The sequence below is a fragment of the Pleurodeles waltl genome, chromosome 4_1 (genome assembly GCF_031143425.1).
Source record: "Pleurodeles waltl isolate 20211129_DDA chromosome 4_1, aPleWal1.hap1.20221129, whole genome shotgun sequence".
Classification (NCBI taxonomy): Eukaryota; Metazoa; Chordata; class Amphibia; order Caudata; family Salamandridae; genus Pleurodeles; species Pleurodeles waltl.
The window spans coordinates 675,618,225-675,637,782 of NC_090442.1; the positions used below are offsets into that span (position 1 = coordinate 675,618,225).

Here is a 19,558-nt window from a genome sequence, read left to right on the forward strand (position 1 = left end):
ACCAACGTAACACAGTTTACAGTTACCTTTCTTCTGTACACTTAAACAGTATAAAATATAGGTAATTTCATGTGCATTTAACCATGGATTGTCTAACTGTGAGTCAGTTCAGCAAAAGGTGACAGAAATAGGTAGTATTTGCCCCAAAACAGGGTAAATATATTCTTATACTAATCTACAAAAGTGGTTCTCTATATATATTTTAATGAGAAAGTGAGCCACCTAAAATGGCCTTATCAAAAAACTTTACACTGCCTGAAAAATGTAAAAACTATCACAGAGCTCTAGAGACGTAAAATCAGACAGTTTCTCTCTAAATGTTTTGGAAGTAGTCTGCTTCAGGTAGAATCCAACATTTCTGTGCCCCTGGACACATATTGCTATTGTAACAGTGACCAGGCAGAAAGCCAATCCCTGTAAGATACTTTCAAGTCTGTTTTATGAACCAAAATAAAAAATAAAGAAAAATAAAAATAAATGAAAAAACATTTTGCCACAGGTTTTTTTTCTTTTTGTATAATTACTTTTTCTTAAATTTCAGTCTTGTGTGAATGCAGCAATACTTTTTTTTCACATTGACTTCCCAGGATTCTTAGCTAGATGAGATAACATGCAAAGTATAAAAAGATCATAGGTCAGTCAGTACAAGGACAAAATATGATGTGAGGTAAGAAAGACATCAGAGAAACAATGACTGGACGATGAAACTTTTTTTTTTGAGACGCCACAGGGACATGCTAGGCAAACGATGAACTAACAGGCATGAAGATGTCTAGGGAAAAAACAAGGAAGAGGACAAAGTTACACAGAAATATATGCTGCAGAAACAAAACAAAAATACGTTTATGGGTGCCAGGGAGAACACAACGCAAATGCTTTATTTTAATAGTTGATAAGCCATTCCCATAATTTGCATTTATGATTGATACTTAAGAAACATCACAACAATGAATGCCCAAAAAGAATCCATCCTGTGAAAGAGTGAAGAAACATTTTGGAAGGATGAATTAGTTTTAGGGCCACAAAGGAAACTAATTTCACCAAAACAAATGGATATCAAGCCAGATTTTTTTTAAACAGATAACAGGGACGAACAAAAACAAGAAATTGCACACATACGCACACACAAAAAACAAATGAGTGTAGGAACAATGTATAGACTACTGTCCGTCTAGGGATCAAAAGTGAAAAAAAAGATAGTTCTTGGCACAACAAGATACTCTAGAGACTACTTCAAAATGACCTAGCTAGCATTAGGAACTGTTCTTTAGGTATCCAATAAGTTAACAATAGGCAATAAATAACTTCCATTATTTCTGAGGCAGTAAAAATTTTTGTATAAAAATAGAAATGCTTTTTTACAAATAAAATTTACAGGCCTGTGGCTTTCTTTTATTATTATTAAATTTATCTTTCAAGAAACATCAAGTATTTTCACTCATTGTGTTTTATTTTTAAAAACCCTGTAGCTTTAGAAACAGATCTCTAAGTATTGTATTTGTTTTTTACATGAATCATTTCCAAAAAGAATAATAATAATAATAATAATACTAATTGTAATAAATAAAGGTAGATTTGTGTAAGTAGACCAGTAATGTAATATCTCTCTTCAGAATGCAAACTATATTATTATTCTATAAATATGCCAACATGGTGGAAAAATTGTGTGCGAATGTGTGCACATGTGCATTTCAGAAATGAGGGCTGAGATTGGCATGTGTGTCGAACTAGGCCACCATATAAATATCTAAATTGCTAGCCCCAACTTATTTATTTGGGCCCATAACCAGCCTTTTAATCCAATGGCGTGCCCCTATGGCACAAGTGGTTACAGAGTTTAATTGTACATATCATTGATGCCATTCTTAAAATGTAAAATAAAAATAATATAAAGAATAAAGATAAATTAACAGCAAAACAGAGCATTGCAGCACATTTCTTTGAGTACTGGGTAAGAATAGGTAGCCAGTGCAATAATAGCAAAGAAGGGGAGGCAGAGAGGGGAAAATGGAAGCGTTAATGTAAAAATAACTGTCTCTTTTGGTGAATGTTGTCGATGTGTTCCTCCTCAGCCCCCCCCGTGGCAGACAGGCTGGCTCATGGGACTTACCCTAAGAAAGCTAAAATAAGAGCAGTGAGCATCAGGGGCTAGGCTCAATAAGGTTTGCTGTCATTTTTGGAGCGTTTCAGCTGAACCTTCAAGCGTTTCATGCCGATCTGAAACCCGTTCATGGCCTGGATAGCAGCTTGTGCAGAGACAGGATTGTCGTAACTAACAAAACCTAAAAAACACACATAGGGTGAATAGGGAAGACATAGGTTAGAACACTGTTTGTGCAGACAAATTGCCAGTCGCAGAATTAGTTGTTGTTTAAGCATAAACATTTGCATTATTTTTTATCACATTGTTTTTCTTTGTTGTTCTTCATTTGCCTTTTTCAATACATTCCACCTTCCCCCTGCAACTGTACCTCAAAAGGGGGGCAACGCAACACTTCACCAAATATCTTCACTGACTAAGATATACACTTTCAAGCTATGTATCACCTTGGTGTACGCTTTGTTTCCATATAATTTTGCTTCAGACATTCTCAGCTGGAGCATTTTACAACATCCTTCATACTATCTTGAGGCTCTTTTTATTTCTTGACTCTAATTGCTCTCTCAAGTATTGGCCTTAGATCAAAGATGTTAGGCCTACACTGCCTAGATCTATTAGTATATCCATTTAGGGCTTAGGTCCATGTCAGGTGGGCTAAGGCACCTAAAGACACAAGCATTAGCAAAGCCAATAGGTCTCATCTTTGGGACCTACAAGTTTTGCCAATGGTTTTAGCCACGCTGCACAGTATCCCTAATGCTGTGCAGCATGGCTAAAGAATTTAGAAAGAAAAGGCTTTGATGCGGCCGGACGCATTTTTTTCTGGACATGCTCACCATGCGTGCATGTACCCACAAGATTACACAGCCACTTTTTTTTCTTTCTACTTACTGATTAGTGTTGAACTGATAAACTACAATGAAAAAAATTAGCAAAAGCATTTTATTGAAAAGTGGCTGGAGGGAAGCAACTGTAGTGAAAACAATATAGGGGTGGAAATAACACAGAGTTGTGGGTGAGAGAAGTATCTGATGGAAACTGCTGAAAAACGCATGCACTCCCATGGAGTGCTTAACCGAAAAGAAAATGTAGTGTTTGTAAAGCAAGTAGTTGAAGTGTTGAAGCAAGCCAATCCAAACAGATGATAAAGAAGCAGTGCTCCATGGGAGGGACAAACACAGGATTGACAAGTTAGGCCTTGAATAAGAATCAGGAAAATGAGAGAGAAAGGAAAGCCAACCAATAGAATAAACAATGGGCAAGCTCCTAGCCCCTGTATGTTTTTGGTAAGCTCACAATATGCCTTACAACAGACAGCACATGAAAGTGAGATATAAAAACTAAAGATAATTTAGATACAAAAAAGCAGAACTTTTGATCCAATGTTACAGCAATAGTTTAGGGAATGGATTAAAAATGGAGAGATTTGTGATTATCCTTTTAAAGCAATTTCATAAAAAGCAGAACAATGCTGATTTCTTAAAATCATTGCTTTACCTGTTTTTGTGAAATGGGAATGTATTTAACAGAAATAATTGTAAAGGTAAAGTTTGGGGTGCTTCCTTCCAAATACAAATTTCAAAAATGAAAAGAAAATGAATGAGCTTTAAAACAAAACACATTTGCATGTTACAGGTTATAGAACGAAATACCTAGTTTGGACATGCCACTTCAGAAAATTATTACAATTGTGGAACAAAATTTTGGATTTGGAAAACAACTGCTTTAGTTAAAAAAGATCAGCAAAACAAATGTGGTTTAGTTCCTACTTCAAACATAGTGGACTGGTCTATCGCCACCACTATCACCACTAGCTTCGTAATGTAATTTTTAAAGCCATGCTTTGCATCAGAAGAAATTAAAAGAACATTGGCAAATTTACTTTTTGTATCAAATCCAATCTTATCTACTTTTCCCAGCTTGTACAGTAACACAACAATCGAAAGACTGCAATTATGGTCAAATCATAACATCTTGACATAGAACGTCAGACAACATTTCAAATTAAGCCATAACGAGGTATCCATTTCTCCAGGACCTTTATGTTTTTGGGTGCATGCCCTGGATTTTAGACTGGCTCGTCAAGTTTAGAAATGCACTTTTCTAAAATTGGGTAGAGAGATTTAAAATACCACTGCATAGTATTCTGACCAATAGAGGGGCAAAGAGCGACATCGGGTAAATAATGTTCCTCCATTTCACATCTGAAGTGTGATAGTGAGTATATGTTTGCAAGTTTTGCATCTTTTATAGGCCCAGTGGATCAATCTCACTGATAGAATATTGTCAAAATTGTAAGAGGGATCTACAATAAGGCAATCCACTCCACCAAAGATATGCACTCATCAATGGTTGTAGATCTATGCCATACAGGGCCAGATGTAACAAACTATTTTGCTTTTGCAAACTGTGCGAATCGCAGAATTCCACTGTTAGCGAATGCAAAATAGACTTTCACGATGTATGAAAGGCATTGCAGTCCCATTTTAGGGAATTGCAATTTTTAGCAATTCCATAAAATTGTGACTCATATTAGGGAATCATAATTTTATGGGAGGGGATCAAAGGGGGCTTTAGGCCCTCAGCACCTCTGGTTTTGCATTTCCTAATTTGCAAATTCCTGAAAGCAAGTCGCAAATTACGAAATGTAAAACCATTCGCACCTATGGACCTTCAGGCCCATAAGAACGAATGGAGTCTTGTTCCCTAATAGCAATTCCCTAATAGCGATTGCGAATTTTAAAAAATCGCTATTAGGGAATCTCTATTTTGTTACATTCCATTTTGCATGACCTAAACAGCGATTACATAAACTTCGCTATTTAGGTAATGCAAAATGGAACTTTGATACATGTGGCCCAATAGTCTCTAGAAGAGTCGCCAATGTTACTATTTACTTTTTTTTGCATCTAAAGAAGGAGAGTGTGAGTGAGCACGCTAGAGATCGAGAAAGAGAGGTGCAGGGCATTTCTAGACTGTCATGGTACAATTCTGTATATGTTGTATTGCTCAGGAACCATATGCCCCTCCATGAAAAGACTATATACAGTTCATTAAATAGTTGTAATAAAAGGTCAACTTATTTGACTCTAAATTAAGTCACTGATTTCACAACCCTGCTTGAGTTTGGTGCAACAATACCTAACACACACATATCCAGCAAGATGCATATCTCATTAAGTTCCTGACTGGGCTCTGCTGATAAGAAAAAACTCTTCCATAAAATACTGAAGCAAGATTCTGCTTAGGACGGTCATATCTTGCCTTAAAGTTTGATGCTGGTACTGAAGTTTCATAAGAGAGCTCAAGACAGAATGTCATCATCACCCATGTCTGAAAATCAGTCGTCCAGGTCAAGAATCGTCCCCAGTTGATAGGGGATTGCCTCCTATGTTTTCCATTCAGTTTCAATATTCTCTTAGAAAAAATAAGGTCACAGCAAAAAAACAATCATACCTCTTGCAGGTTCACTCTGCTCTGTTTAGTGATTTTTCTGCAATGAATAACACATTTTTCACTCAAAGATGATCTATAATATGCATGTTTCAAATGAGTTCTTTGTTGTGGAGCTATAAGACTACCATGGGCGATGTAGCCACCTTTCAGATGGTAGCGTCCCAAGTCAATGTTCAAAGAAGGCTATCTTTCTCAGAGCATACAGTAAGCAGTGACTTTGGCCCTAGTGCTTGGACAGGGAGATGTTGTGCTCTGCAGAGACTGTGTTTTTTCCCCTGCCCCCAATGTTATTAAAGGTCTTCAATAGGGTAAGAGCACCATGGAGGAGGAAGGGCCTCCCTCCACAGCAGACATGATCACATGGAGCCAAAAGATATGGAGATATGCTTCACTTAACTCAATGCCTATATTGGTGGATGCAAAACCTGTTGTTTTTAATCGACATACAAAAATGTGTGCCTGCAGGGAATTAATCACTAATATTTATATAATACTTACAACAGAAAATAACAGCAGGGTGCCAAGAGGCTACAAAGCATGACTTCATGTTCTTATGATTGCTGCTCTCCCCTGTTGCATACCACCACACCTGGGCCCGTATTTATACTTTTTTAGCGCTGCATTTGCGCCGATTGTGCGTCAAAAAACAATGCAAATGCGGCGCTAGAAAAGTATAAATATGGGCCCTGGTCTCTATGATCAGATTGGATCACACATTCACATTAGTTGTGAAAGTAGCTAGACATGCTCACGGCTTTTCCCCACTATTGTCCTTCCTGCAAAGTTGCTACTCGTAGCGTTCCAGTAACCCAACAGCCCAATTCTGACACAGTTTTTAGTGGTATTGATAACACCTTGGTAATATCATCTTTGCCAGTGCTGTCACACTAGCATCCTCGGGGAGCTGAGGTGGTCAAGTGGGGCAAGCATCCTACTTTGAGGATTAAATTGTGAGGAGGGACCTGCCCAAAAGCTTCCAGAGTTTTGAATCAGTCATGGACAAGGGCTACATCAACATAGTGGGCAGAGAAGGCAGTGTCTGTTGTGGCTTGCGGCTCTCCCATTGCAGAACATAGGTCTAGCACATTCTCCCCAGTACATTTCACTAGATTTTGACAGATTTAGCTGATTTTAACAGAAGGCAGAGGACTATTTTGGAAATCCACATACTTCAGATATGGTTGATAAATTTAGTATCAAATTTTAGTATTACATTTTTTAGAAACTTAGTGCGTTTTACCATATTTTCACACTTCGGAAATTCAATTGATTCAAAAGATTTGGTACCTCAATGGGCCAGCTTATTATAGATTCTTTTTTCATCTTCTACTGTGCCATTAATATCTGTTTGAATAGATTTCAATATATCTATAATTTTATCATAATTTCCTTCACCAAATCCACTAAGTCCACTTTTAATTCAAACTGACCAATAGATCCTCTTTCTCAATTAAGGTAAAGCAAGAGTAGAGGTTCTGGAGTCTCTAATGATCTAGAAGTTCTCAAACAGTCAATCGGGCTGTGTCCAATTGCAGAATATGTCAGATACTAAAGAGAATGTGCTGTGTGAAAAATAATTGATTAGGGGTCAATCTTCTTCTACACTCACCAATTCAATATGAAAATGTGTACCAAAGCATTTCAAAACACCAGGCTCTGCTTAGAGACAAATAAAATCCCCCCTCTTCCTCCACATATTCCAAGATATCCATGGACCAAGTGGATCCCTATTTAGTCTACGAGATTAGATGCCCTTTGCTATTAATACACAAAGGCACCTATCTTTCTCCACTCTGGAAAATGGGCTTCACCTCTCATCTTCTCTTAATTTTAACGTTTTTCCAACATGGAGATGGTTTACAGTCCACCAAGGACCTGTCATATGGTGCATTGCAGGATTCCAAGCCCCCCAGTTCTAGATATACATCCAGTTTCACATGACTGTCAACTAGCGGGAGAATCTAATTGATGTATTTAATCTAGTCTGAATGCCATAGCATCTTTTGAACCCTGACATTCTTTGGTTAATGCAAGGATCTCTACAAGGAAAACTCAAACCATTAGCAAATTGGAAATAATAAACAACAATTTCAGACACATTTATAAAACTCTATTTTTATGTGCCTTCCCAGTGAAGCCAGTCTCTAGTTTAAATGATGAGAAGAGTACCCAGCCCAAAAGAGAGCATTTACAAACCAGTTCATTGTACCAACCATTGCTATATATCTCTTGCTTGTTCATGATTATAAAAAGAAAAAAAAAATGAGGGAAGGACTTCGACCATCTTCCCATCATTCCATTAATTGGCACTCTCTCAAACAAAAATGAATCTTAAAAAGAACATGTGAAATGAAGACAAGGGTTGCCTGAGGACTAAAACTCCAATAAAGCTCGTCTCAGGTCCGAATCAGAAACAGACCAAATGAATGACATCAAACCTCAATAAAGACAAACCTAAAATCATCAAAAATCAAAGAAACAAGTGGTACTACCAACTGAGATGAAGAACATAATGAGTAATTATCAGGAAATCCCTTAATTTTTTAAAACCTCCACTGAAATATGATGCAAATCCTTAAGATACAACTCTACCTTGCCCTCTTAAAAGTTTCCATGAAATATTACCAGAAGATCCAACTATACAACGCTAAAGTTACATTTCCATGTTGACTGAGAAAGGAGAAACCACTAAATGTATCTCAAAGAATGAAGCAGAATCTTTGGTGGCTAACTCCGGTTATGCCCAGTTTTTTTTCACCTTACTGACGATCCATAAAAATAGGGCACCTGGCAGACCAATTGTTTTAGGGATCAACTTGATCTTAGGACCTTTGTCTAAGTTCAGTGATCATTTTCTATGGACCCTTGTAGAGGCAAGCCCCTCTTATAGTAGGGACACTAAAGACATGTTAAGACTTATCGGCGACATACAATATGATTCTACAATGAATTTGCTGACTGATTTAGATATGGAGAATCTGTATCTGTATACAAGCCTCCCACAAGAAGAAACATTGAAAGTCATTAAAGATTTTCTTCCTTCTTCTCTTCAATGTTGGTACCAATGATGCTAAGACATTTTGTTTTGGAGTGTATGAGACTAGCATTAAATACGATCCACTTTGTGTTTGAGGGAAGAAAGTTTATACAGGTGAATGAAACATCAAGTGCCCGTACTGTTGCCCCTAGTGCGGCTGGGTGATCCACAATGCTAATCAAGGAATTTGTGTTATCACGTGACTGTTAAAGCATCCCTATGTCCACAGATTGACTAGGAATATCAAAGACTCCTAAGGGAAGTAACTCCTGTAGAGAGAGTGAGAAAAAGTGAGAGAGAAGAAGTTAGTGTGTGTGTGATATATGATGAATGGAGTCCACACTTCTAATTGAGTGCTAACCCTAACATTTCGGGATTTGTTGATAGATCCTGTTGGTCATGATGAAATTCAGACAATTGAGTAACCAAATTAACCATGTTGACCATGTAGATGCTGAGGTCCAGTAAATATCCCACTGCATCTACTTTGTTTTCGTCAATTTTGTCAAGCTCACTAAAGAAAAAATATCAGAAGTGTTCTTCTACAGGTAATTTTATTTGTAGATTCCCTCACAAGCCAGGGAAAATACACTAATAATATCAATGTGCTCCCTCCAAAAGTGGGGTTGAGCCCACCCAATGTCAACAACTGCATCGGCTGCAAGCCCAGTGATGAAACATGCCACACGAATAGTGTGTGGGTGAAGGGCTCATAAAAAAAAAACTATTTGTAGGCTTTTTCAGAACTGATATTGGGAATTAAGTATAAACTATACGAATGAATGGTGAATGGAACCTCTCACCCTGATTTTTGAGTATCGGGAGAAATCGAGGTTGATACCCTTTTAGCTCTTCTCCCTCATTACTTATTTTTGGGACAATAAAAATCTAGACCACATATAGGGTATACTTGACTATTGACTTTCCTCCTAGTTCAGTAATAGACTTTCAGGGCCGGAGTGCAGGAATGTTTTTAATTTCATGTTTAAAAACTTACTAATAAATATCCCTCAGTATAGTGATACAAGATGCTGTACTAAGGTGAAGCGTTCAGTATGTTAAAGAAATACTTTTTAGAATTGTGAGGAGACCCACCTATAGTGAAAACTTCACAATATGGAACGCACGTGTGAAATTCTCTGTAGAGATGCCCACAAATATTCCACGCATAAAGTCTGCCTGTAGTAATGGAAGTATGTAGGAGTATGCTACTCACACACATTAGTCACTTGTGTATGCTTTGCTCTGCATATAATAATATACAATAATAATATACAATGGACGCTGGACGCGAATGTAGTTAGAAAAAATTATGTAACATCTTTTTTATTTTCGATGCACGTTTCCATCATTGAAATGATGTTTTTAACATACATATTACGCCTTCGTACACATGTCCTTTGAGAATTAGCCAACAACAGCCCTTTCTCTCATTTTCTTTTTCCGCAGTGTGTATTTGGGTGTAACACAAGTGCTAAGAATGAGATCAGCGCATTACTTAATGGCCGTGGAAGCTCTAAAATGTAACAACCTAGCTTTGGTAAGATAACTTGGATTTCCTTGGCAATGGGGGTCTACAACTCCAATATAAGCACACCGTTTGTCCAACGTGAGCCAAGATTGACATGCTCTTGCTACATGCTCATATATGACAGGCAGATGGGAGGGACAGGAGGGGTATTTGGCCTGGGCCTGAGAATCAAATGGGCCTCTAATGGTGGCATCTGTTCATTTTTTTATTTTAGTGAGGCTTGAAACGGAGATTCTCAAAGCTAGTGGCCCTAAATGTGTAAAGTTATTTTGACTTCTCTGTAGTGCCAAGTGAGATTGCACTTTAATGTGTACATTACACTTCACGTATCAAAGCTAATGCACATGTACATGGAGTACAAATGCGTGCAGGTGTACGTCTGATTTACACCATTAAAGACTTTTAAGAGAAGGTCCCTTCGTATTATTTTTCTGTTGCAATAATGCTCCTAGTGGTCCACACTTAAGATTTATACCACTTACTTTTGCTACTTGAGAAATTAAAATAAAAACAGAGGGAGCAGGCATAGGGTAACCAGACGTCCCGGATTTCCCCCGACAGTCCCGGTTTTTAGAGGCCTGTCCCGGTGACCCGACGGTTCTCTTAATTTTAAGTAAATGTCCCGATTTTTGGGACAAATGTCAGATCATTAAGTAAATGTCCCGGTTTTTGGGACAAAGGTCAGATCATCCAGGGAAGCATATGTTAAAGGTATGCTCTCCTTTAACAGACGCCTATAAAGTATGAAATTATCAAAGTAAATTATCTGTTACTGTCAGGCAACACAGTCCCCTGTCTGCTCCCAGCAGAGACAGTTGGGAGCAGGGAGGGGTGGGTGGGGGCGGGTTGGGGGTGCAGGTCAAGACATAGCTAATTTTATGTATGGAGTCTTGTAAATGTGTGTGTGTGTCACTGTTCCTGCCATCTAGTGTTGGGCTCGGAGTGTTACAAGTTGTTTTTCTTTGAAGATGTCTTTTCAAGTCCCGGAACCGAGTGACTTCTCCCTTTCGGCTCCACTGCGCATGGGCATCGACTCCATCTTAGATTGTTTTCCCCGCATAGGGTGAGGTAGGAGTGGTAGAATGAGGATACTAAAGATGTCCATGCAATGGAGTAAATATGTATGTACATAGTTTGTGGTAAAGGAATATGTATTTACATATATTCAATTGAAATGCAACTAAAATGGCTACAGGCTCCCTGGGAGGTCACATGTGAATCTGCAGCGCAACATGCCACGAACAGATGTACACTGGGTAAGTGACATTTTCCGTTCGATGGCATGTGTAGCTGCAGATACACATGCTGGGCATAAACTACAAAGCAGTAATCCTCCCGAAAGAGGTGGTCAGCCTGTAGGAGTTGAAGTTGTTTGAAATAATGTTCTTAATACAGCCTGTCTTACTGTGGCATGTTGCGTTGCTAACACATCTACACAGTAATGTTTAGTAAAGGTATGAGGTGTAGACCAAGTGGCTGCTTTACAAATCTCTGTCATTGGTATATTACCTAGAAAGGCCATTGTTGCTCCTTTGTTTCTAGCGGCGTGTGCCTTTGGTGTAATGGGTAATTCTCTTTTAGCTTTGAGGTAACAGGTCTGAATACATTTGACTATCCATCTGGCTGTGCCCTTTTTGGATATAGGGTTACCAGCATGGGGTTTTGGCTTTTTGCGTTTTGTTTTGTTGCGAACAGATCTATGTCTGGTGTCCTCCAGCAGTAGAAGTAATCTTGTAGAATCTGGGGATGTATTTCCCACTCGTCAGTTTGCTGGTGATCTCGACTGAGATTGTCGGCTAACTGATTGTGAATGCCTGGTATATATTGTGCTATCAGGCGTATATTGTTGTGAATTGCCCAATGCCAGATTTTTTGTGCTAGGAGACACAGTTGTGATGTGTGTCCCCCCTTGTTTGTTTACATAGTACATTGTTGTCATATTGTCTGTTTTGACAAGAATGTGTTTGTGGACTAGAAGGGGTTGAAAAGCTTTTAGTGCTAGCAAGACTGATAGTAGTTCTAAGAGATTTATGTGAAGTTGTTTTTGTTGATTGTCCCATTGACCTTGTATACTGTGATGGTTGAGGTGTGCTCCCCACCCAATCATGGAAGCGTCTTTTGTGATAATGGCGTGAGGCACTGGGTCTTGAAATGGCCGCCCTTTGTTTAAATTTACAGGGTTCCACCATTGAAGCGAAGAGTGTGTTTGGCGGTCTATCAACACTAGATCTTGAAGTTGACCCTGTGCCTGCGTCCATTGTTTTGCTAGGCACTGTTGTAAGGGCCGCATGTGTAGCCTTGTGTTTGGGACAATAGCGATGCATGAGGACATCATGCCTAGTAGTTTCATTACAAACCTGACCGTGTATTGTTGGTTTGGTTGCATGCTTGACCTTATATTTTTAAATGATTTAACTCTTTGTGGACTTGGAGTGGCAATTGCTTTTTGCGTGTTGAGTATAGTTGTATTTGGGATGGTTGCAAGTGAGACTTTTGGTAATTTATAGAAAACCCTAGTTTGTGTAGAGTATCTATTACATACTGCGTGTGACTTTGACACCGGTGTTGAGTGTTGGCCTTTATTAGCCAATCGTCTAGATACGGGAATACCTGCATGTGATGTCTCCTTATATGAGCTGCTACTACAGCTAGGCATTTTGTGAATACTCTGGGTTCTGTTGTTATCTCGAAGGGCAATACTTTGAATTGGTAATGGTTGCCCTGCATTACAAATTTGAGATATTTTCTGTGAGATGGATGAATGGGTATGTGAAAATATGCATCCTTTAGATCCAGTGTTGCCATGTATTCTCCCTGTTTTAGTAAGGGAACTACGTCCTGTAGTGTGAACATGTGGAAATGATCTGATTTGATGGAGAGATTCAACGTTCTGAGATCTAGAATTTGCCTTAATGTTTTGTCTTTTTTTGGAATAAGGAAATATAGGGAGTAAACCCCCGTTCCTTTTTGATGATGGGGTACTAGTTCTATGGCTTGTTTTGCTAGTAGTGCTTGCTCCTCTATTTGTAGTAGGTCTAGATGTTGTGTCAACAGTTTGTGCGTCTTTGGGGGAACATCTGGAGGGATTTGTGTAAACTCTATGCAGTAACCATGTTGGATAATTGATAGAACCCATGTGTCCGTGGTAATGTGTGACCAATTGTTGTGGTATTTTGTTAATCTCCCCCTCACTGGTGATGCGTGTTGGGGGGAGTGTGACACTGAAGTCACTGTTTGCTACTAGGGGTCTGCTTGGCAGGCTGAAATTTTCCACTTGCTCTTGGGTACTGTCCCCTGTAGGAGCCACGAAACCCCCCTCTCTGGTACTGAGACTGGTAAGTGGGTTTTGTTTGGGAGGTGGATGGCTCTGAAGGTTGGTGTCTAAACCCTCCCCTAAACTGTGGCTTCCTAAATGTTCCCCTATATTGGGAAGAATAGAGCGCGCCCATGGCTTTGGCCGTGTCTGTGTCCTTCTTCATTTTCTCTATTGCGGTGTCCACCTCCGCCCCAAATAGTTGGTGTCGGTTGAACGGCATATTTAATACCACCTGCTGTATTTCTGGATTAAAACCAGAACTTCGTAGCCATGCATGCCTCCTGATGGTAACTGCTGTATTGACAGTCCGTGCTGCTGTATCAGAAGAGTCCAATGCAGAGCGGATCTGGTTGTTGGAGATGACCTGTCCCTCCTCCACCACAGAAGCACACGCTTCTGATGTTCCTTTGGTAAATGTTGGAGAATATCCTGCATCTCGTCCCAATGTGCTCTGTCATAACGGGCGAGGAGGGCTTGTGAATTGGCGATACGCCACTGGTTGGCCGCTTGCGATGCCACTCTTTTTCCTGCTGCATCGAACTTACGGCTTTCTTTATCAGGGGGTGGCGCATCCCCTGACGATTGAGAATTTGCCCGCTTTCTTGTGGCCCCCACTACAACTGAGTCCAGAGGGAGCTGTTGTGTAATAAACACAGGGTCTGACGGGGGAGGTTTAGATTTTTTCTCAACCCTTGGTGTAATGGCCCATCCTTTCACCGGTTCCTGAAAGACCTGTTGTGCATGCTTGAGCATGCCCGGTAACATTGGCAGGCTTTGATACGAAGCATGCGTGGATGCCAGTGTGTTAAAAAGAAAGTCATCCTCCACTGGTTCTGAGTTCATGGTGACATTATGAAATGTCGCTGCACTGGCCAGAAATGTGGGAGCAGTGACCTTTCTCTAACCATTTGGCTTTTGGTTGCTCAGTTTCAGTCTCATGAAAAGCCAGTTTTCTTTTAAACTTGAGCGGAGGGATGGTTTGAATTTTCCCTCTGTCCTTTTGGATTTGTAGCCTTGGTTGAGTCTAGTCAAGCTCTTCCAACTCCAGTTCCTGCTCAAACCTGTGCCTCTCCTTGAGTTGTTGAGAGAGCCAATGTTCTTCCGTATAGGAAGTCTTTTTCGGCTCCGAAGCCGGTTTTTTTCGGTACCGAAACCCCCATGGATACTGTCGGTCTCGGCTCTGAGAGACTCTTTCGAGGCTTGCTCGATTTGAACTATTGATGTCGACTCTTTTCGGTGCCGGTTTCTCGACCCGAGTCGGAAGACTTCGGCACTATCTTGGCCTTTTTCGGTGCCGAAGATGGTATTTGGTAACTGCCTTTCTTGTGGGTCGAGCCATGGCCTTCCGGCAGTGGCGTCCCCGAGGCCTTTTGTTTCTTCCCTTGACTTTGGGGCTGGGTTGGGGCAGGTGTACTCACTTTTTGTGCCGCCATCGGTGTCCGGTCCCCATCGGAGTCATCCGATTCCGAACCTTGGATCGAAATTGTCATTTCTTCCTCCTTGACGTCGAGGTGTTGTGTCGACTTTGATGACATCTGTAAGCGTCTTGCTTTCGATCTCTTAAGGTCTTCTTGAATCAAAAAGCTTTGCAGGCCTCACAAGTATCCTCTCTGTGTTCTGGCGACAAACACAGATTACAGACCTGGTGCTGGTCTGTATAAGGATACTTGGCGTGACACGTCGGACAGAAACAGAAGGGGGTCCGGTCCATGAGTCTTCGACGACGGGTGTGGTTGGGCAGACCAGGCCTCAGTTGAGTGCGGAAACCCAGAATAGCCGCCGAAGCGGTTGTGTTATCGGTGCTGATGTATGTATACTAAACCAGTCCCGTTTTTTCTATGTTTTCCCGATTTGAATTACGGAGCGAAGAGGAACACGTCCGTACCCGATGCCGGAAAGAAAACAATCTAAGATGGAGTTGACGCCAATGCGCAATGGAGCCGAAAGGGAGGAGTCACTCAGTCCCGTGACTCAAAAAGACTTCTTCGAAGAAAAACTTGTAACACTCCGAGCCCAACACTAGATGGCAGAAACAGAGCACAGCATGTGTATCTGGAGCTACACATGCCATCAAACATACATACATACATATAAATATATATATATATATATATATATATACAAACACACACATGCATAGGCACACATCCACAAAGCTATGCAAAAAAATGGGACAGGCCAGATAGAAAAGTGAGAGTAAATTATTTAGTCCTTCTTTTATGTCTGACCTGTCCCGGTTTTTGCGCCTCAAAATCTGGTCACCCTAAGCAGACAGTGTGGTGCTCAAAAGGATGTCAGGCTCGAGAACGGTCAAAACCACAGTTTTTAAATGTACAATGCGCTGGTGGGATGGGGGAAATCGCACCCTTCATGAGGATTACTGTTTTTCTGAAGTTAATATACTGCCTTTATTTTTCTGCATGATACACGTTTTACATTTTCCGTGAGCTTGTTTTGTAAGGACTTTCATGGAGAAGAGACAAATTCGATTCTTTTTCTCATTATGTACGGAATTGAGAATTTATACAAGTCTTGGGCCTGGGCTGAAAGCGAGTGTGCTCTACTGTGTCTGAAGTGAGAAATGCTTCGTTGAGGTACAGTCCATCGGTTTGTCTTGGGGCTGCCACGGCTAAGAGTTCCCTCCTAGCGTGCCTTTAGAAAGTGATGAGCGAGCAGCACTTCATCTGACATTTCCCTGAACTGTCACTTGGCTCCATACATGAGGAGGTCATTGACCAACCAGCCCGCAGAAGGGAAAGTCCTAATGTGCTTCCTGTCCACTCTATTGGACACAGCAGAACTGTTCATTCAACCATTTCCGTGGCTCAGGAACGTACAAGAGGAAGTGCCACAATCTGGCAACACATTAGTTACGGAAGGTGACAGACTGGTAAAAGAGGGACAATAAAATAGACAACCTTGTAGTTGGTAAAAGAGTAATAATTACGTGAACTGTCTTTTATATTGTGCTTGCACTTTGTAAGACTTATTTTTAGGTATTATTTCTAGATGCTATTTTCACAAAACTCAATAGAAATACATATTGGAAGGATGACACGCCTTTGGAATGACTCGAGCCTCTAACACGCAGACAAAGTTTGGAAAGTGCTTGAAAAGTTACAGTTGGTACAATTATTATTACTTTAGTGATGCAGTAATTCAAAAGAATCATTCTGAGGACCTCTTGCGCCCTCCAGAGTTAACATTTGCAATGACATTGGCCACCTCTACAGTTAATTATTGGTCCCAGAAATAGATGTCGTTCCGCGAAAGAACACGGAAGGTGCTGTACATATTTAGATAAACTGATCAAAAAGATCTGCGCACGGGAATTGTGTGGGAATGTGTGAACGGTGCAGGGCCGCTGCAGTACTATTTCCTGGGTTCAATGAAAGGAGTCACGTATTTCCAGAAGCAATACAAACCATCTTTTTATTCAATTACTTATTACAAAAATTGATTGTTTTTTACTCAGTCTTGGTGTACAAATGACAGTCAGAATTTCAGGTGACAATTAGTTAGCTTTATATTTGCCAATGGGACAAGGTCATGGTTACAGTTGTGCTCATATGTAAAATCTAGTTTAAGGCATTTGATCACGTGCCCTTCAAAAAACTGTAGCTAGTTGTTTAAGAAAGCCTGTTAGTGAGTTTGGGCAGAACAGGAATAAGAAACCAGTGATATTAGAAGAGGAGAGCTAATAACACTGCCTACCCCCGGATTAATACAGCGCTCCATTGTAACCCATTCTTGACACGAATTCAAGCACCCAGTCACTGAAATTAAACTCGGGTCAGAGAAATGCAGTGAAAGTTCGAGATATGATCAGAATGATGGTCTTACTGGACTTCAACAGGCAGTGCACAGTAGTGCTCACTAAGAGAACGCAACATAAAATAGTAGCTGGACCCGGGATCCATCTCACATTCGGACCAACTCTATTTATTTCACTTTTAAGCATCAGTCATAATCACCCGACATAACAAACCTTCCATTTTCCCAGGCTCTGAGCAGACACCTAAGAGTTGGATAAGGTGGACAGATAAAATAAATATAGCCAAGACACACAGAATGCACTGCTAACCTCATAGACAAAGTACCTTTAACCAGGTGCCATGAATGGCTGGTATTCCATGTCAATACTACACAAAAAACTGAACTAAACTAATCACCATGAGCTCCAATAGAAGATACTAATTAATTATGTTAAAAAAAAGTGCTGATTGTGTGTCTCCCGCACAACCACTATTTCATATTGATAGGTGGTCAATTGATTTTTAATGTCAAGTTACTAATCCTCCCCAGCGTATGGTCTGTTATTGGGCAATTCAGATTTTTCTTCCACATACTATCACATACAACATTGGGCAATGGGTCAGCCCACTTCAGCCATTGGTTAACCTCACAGTGAGCGAAAGAATTCTCCATTTCAGAAGGAGCACATCCACCCAAAAAGCAGTTCTCTTAAGTGTCAGGGACTACTTTATCAATAAGTGGTATTTGAAACATTTTTTGTGTTGCTTTGAGAAAACATTTTTGTTTTTAGATTGATAAGGGGCACGCAGCTTCCCTAGCAATAAAGTTTTGCAAAAACCATGACAAAACAACAATTGACAAAGTCAAAAGGCTGGTGGTCTTTGTCAGACCTATTGGTTTTCCCAATGTTTGTTAAAGACATTTTGCTGGTTGTCTTTGTAAAGGAGAGGTGTTATCGCAGAACCATAACCTGTTTATCACAATTCACCATGCTGCTGGAGCTAAAAACAGCCCAACATATGCTGCACGATGTTTGTAGCAGAGACCCGCATTGGGAGGATATCACTGACGTTCATGTATTTCAAACCCAGCTAAAAAAGGAAACAAGCAACCTCTAAAAACTGCCCCTGCATTTACAAAAGCCTGTTCGCAACCAACACTTAAAAATGCCAATCCTCCCCGCTGGCAACCAGCATGATTTGAGGCCAGTCTGCGTCTCGGATTGGCTCATTTAACCGATGCGATTGCATTCCAGGCACAGACAGCTCAGCGCTGGTTTAAATCGTGGAGAGGTTTTCCGACACAATGGAGGGTAATTATGGATTTGTAATATGGCAGAGTAATGGTACAGTAAACGGCATTTCCCTCGTAAGCGGCAATTAGCTTCATTTACTTGCCACATTTAATCGTCAGCCGTCTCCAATTTTCTCTTTGTGCCTTAAAGTCTGTACATCTTGTATAGTTATGCACAGCAGAAAATGTTAAAAGAACACATCTACGCATCTATTGTCTTTCTACACTTTTTGTTGTAGAGCACAGACTTTTTATTTTTATTTCCTTACTAGAACATGACTTGTTTCCTAAAGATGAGAAGTGTTCACTTACCAAAGCATTTGCTCAGATTGGTCTGTTTGTCGATGAAGACTTTAGCTGAGATAACGTTCCCAAAAGGCATGAACATTTGCAGGATGTCCTGGTCTCCAAACTCCTGGGGCAGGTGGTAGATGAATAGATTTGCACCTTCTGGACCTGCAGAGAAAGGAAGGAAGAGGCCTGAATTCACTATGGTTAGAGTTCTTTTTTTCCACAGATTCTCGTCATTACATTTACAACACAGGACTATTTCTAAAATCTTGTTATGGCACATCAACTTCACATAGACAAACCAAATGGGGGAGATCTATATTGGAGTGTATGCTATTGAGTACCAGAGACGACGATGTCATTTAAACAATTAATTTATGCAAATGAGGAGGTAAAAAAGAAGAAAATGTCCATCACAAGGAGCACTCAAAGCCAACAGATATCTCTCTGGTGCAACAAAAGTACAAAACCAGAAATTGCCAGGCACCACAATTACTCTGTTACCAAGTGGGGGTGTTTTTATTTAGGAATTTGATTTATTATAGAGATCTAAAGTAGGCATTGGTTTATGTGTCTTCAGACGACCAAAAGAACGAATATTTTTCTGCACTTATTGCTGATGTTTACAAATTACACACACATTGCACGTTCAGTACATATACGCTTTGACCAATTAAATATTCTAGGCAGCACATGGTTTGCAGGCCACTGTTTTAAGGCTTAATATTCTAGTAGAACTAATGTTTAATGATGGAATTAAAAAAATCTAATTATCTT

The 19,558-nt window shown here is 40.1% G+C and overlaps 1 protein-coding gene across 50 annotated transcripts in view; it reads right to left on the reverse strand.

Annotated features, from left to right (window-relative positions):
• Nucleotides 1-210: 210 nt before the first annotated feature.
• Nucleotides 211-19,558, reverse strand: part of CELF2 (CUGBP Elav-like family member 2) — a 986,198-nt gene continuing 966,850 nt past the window's right edge. For 22 of the 50 annotated variants that reach the window (XM_069229249.1, XM_069229230.1, XM_069229228.1 and 19 more), the window contains 2 exons: nucleotides 18,803-18,946; nucleotides 211-2,282 (listed from right to left, as the gene is read on the reverse strand). In XM_069229249.1, the coding sequence (XP_069085350.1) occupies nucleotides 2,155-2,282; nucleotides 18,803-18,946 (272 nt within the window). In that variant the 3' untranslated portion in view covers nucleotides 211-2,154. Of the gene's footprint in view, nucleotides 2,283-18,802; nucleotides 18,971-19,558 lie in introns of all 50 variants that reach the window. The other 28 variants (XM_069229201.1, XM_069229217.1, XM_069229208.1 and 25 more) reach the window with 5 other exon arrangements.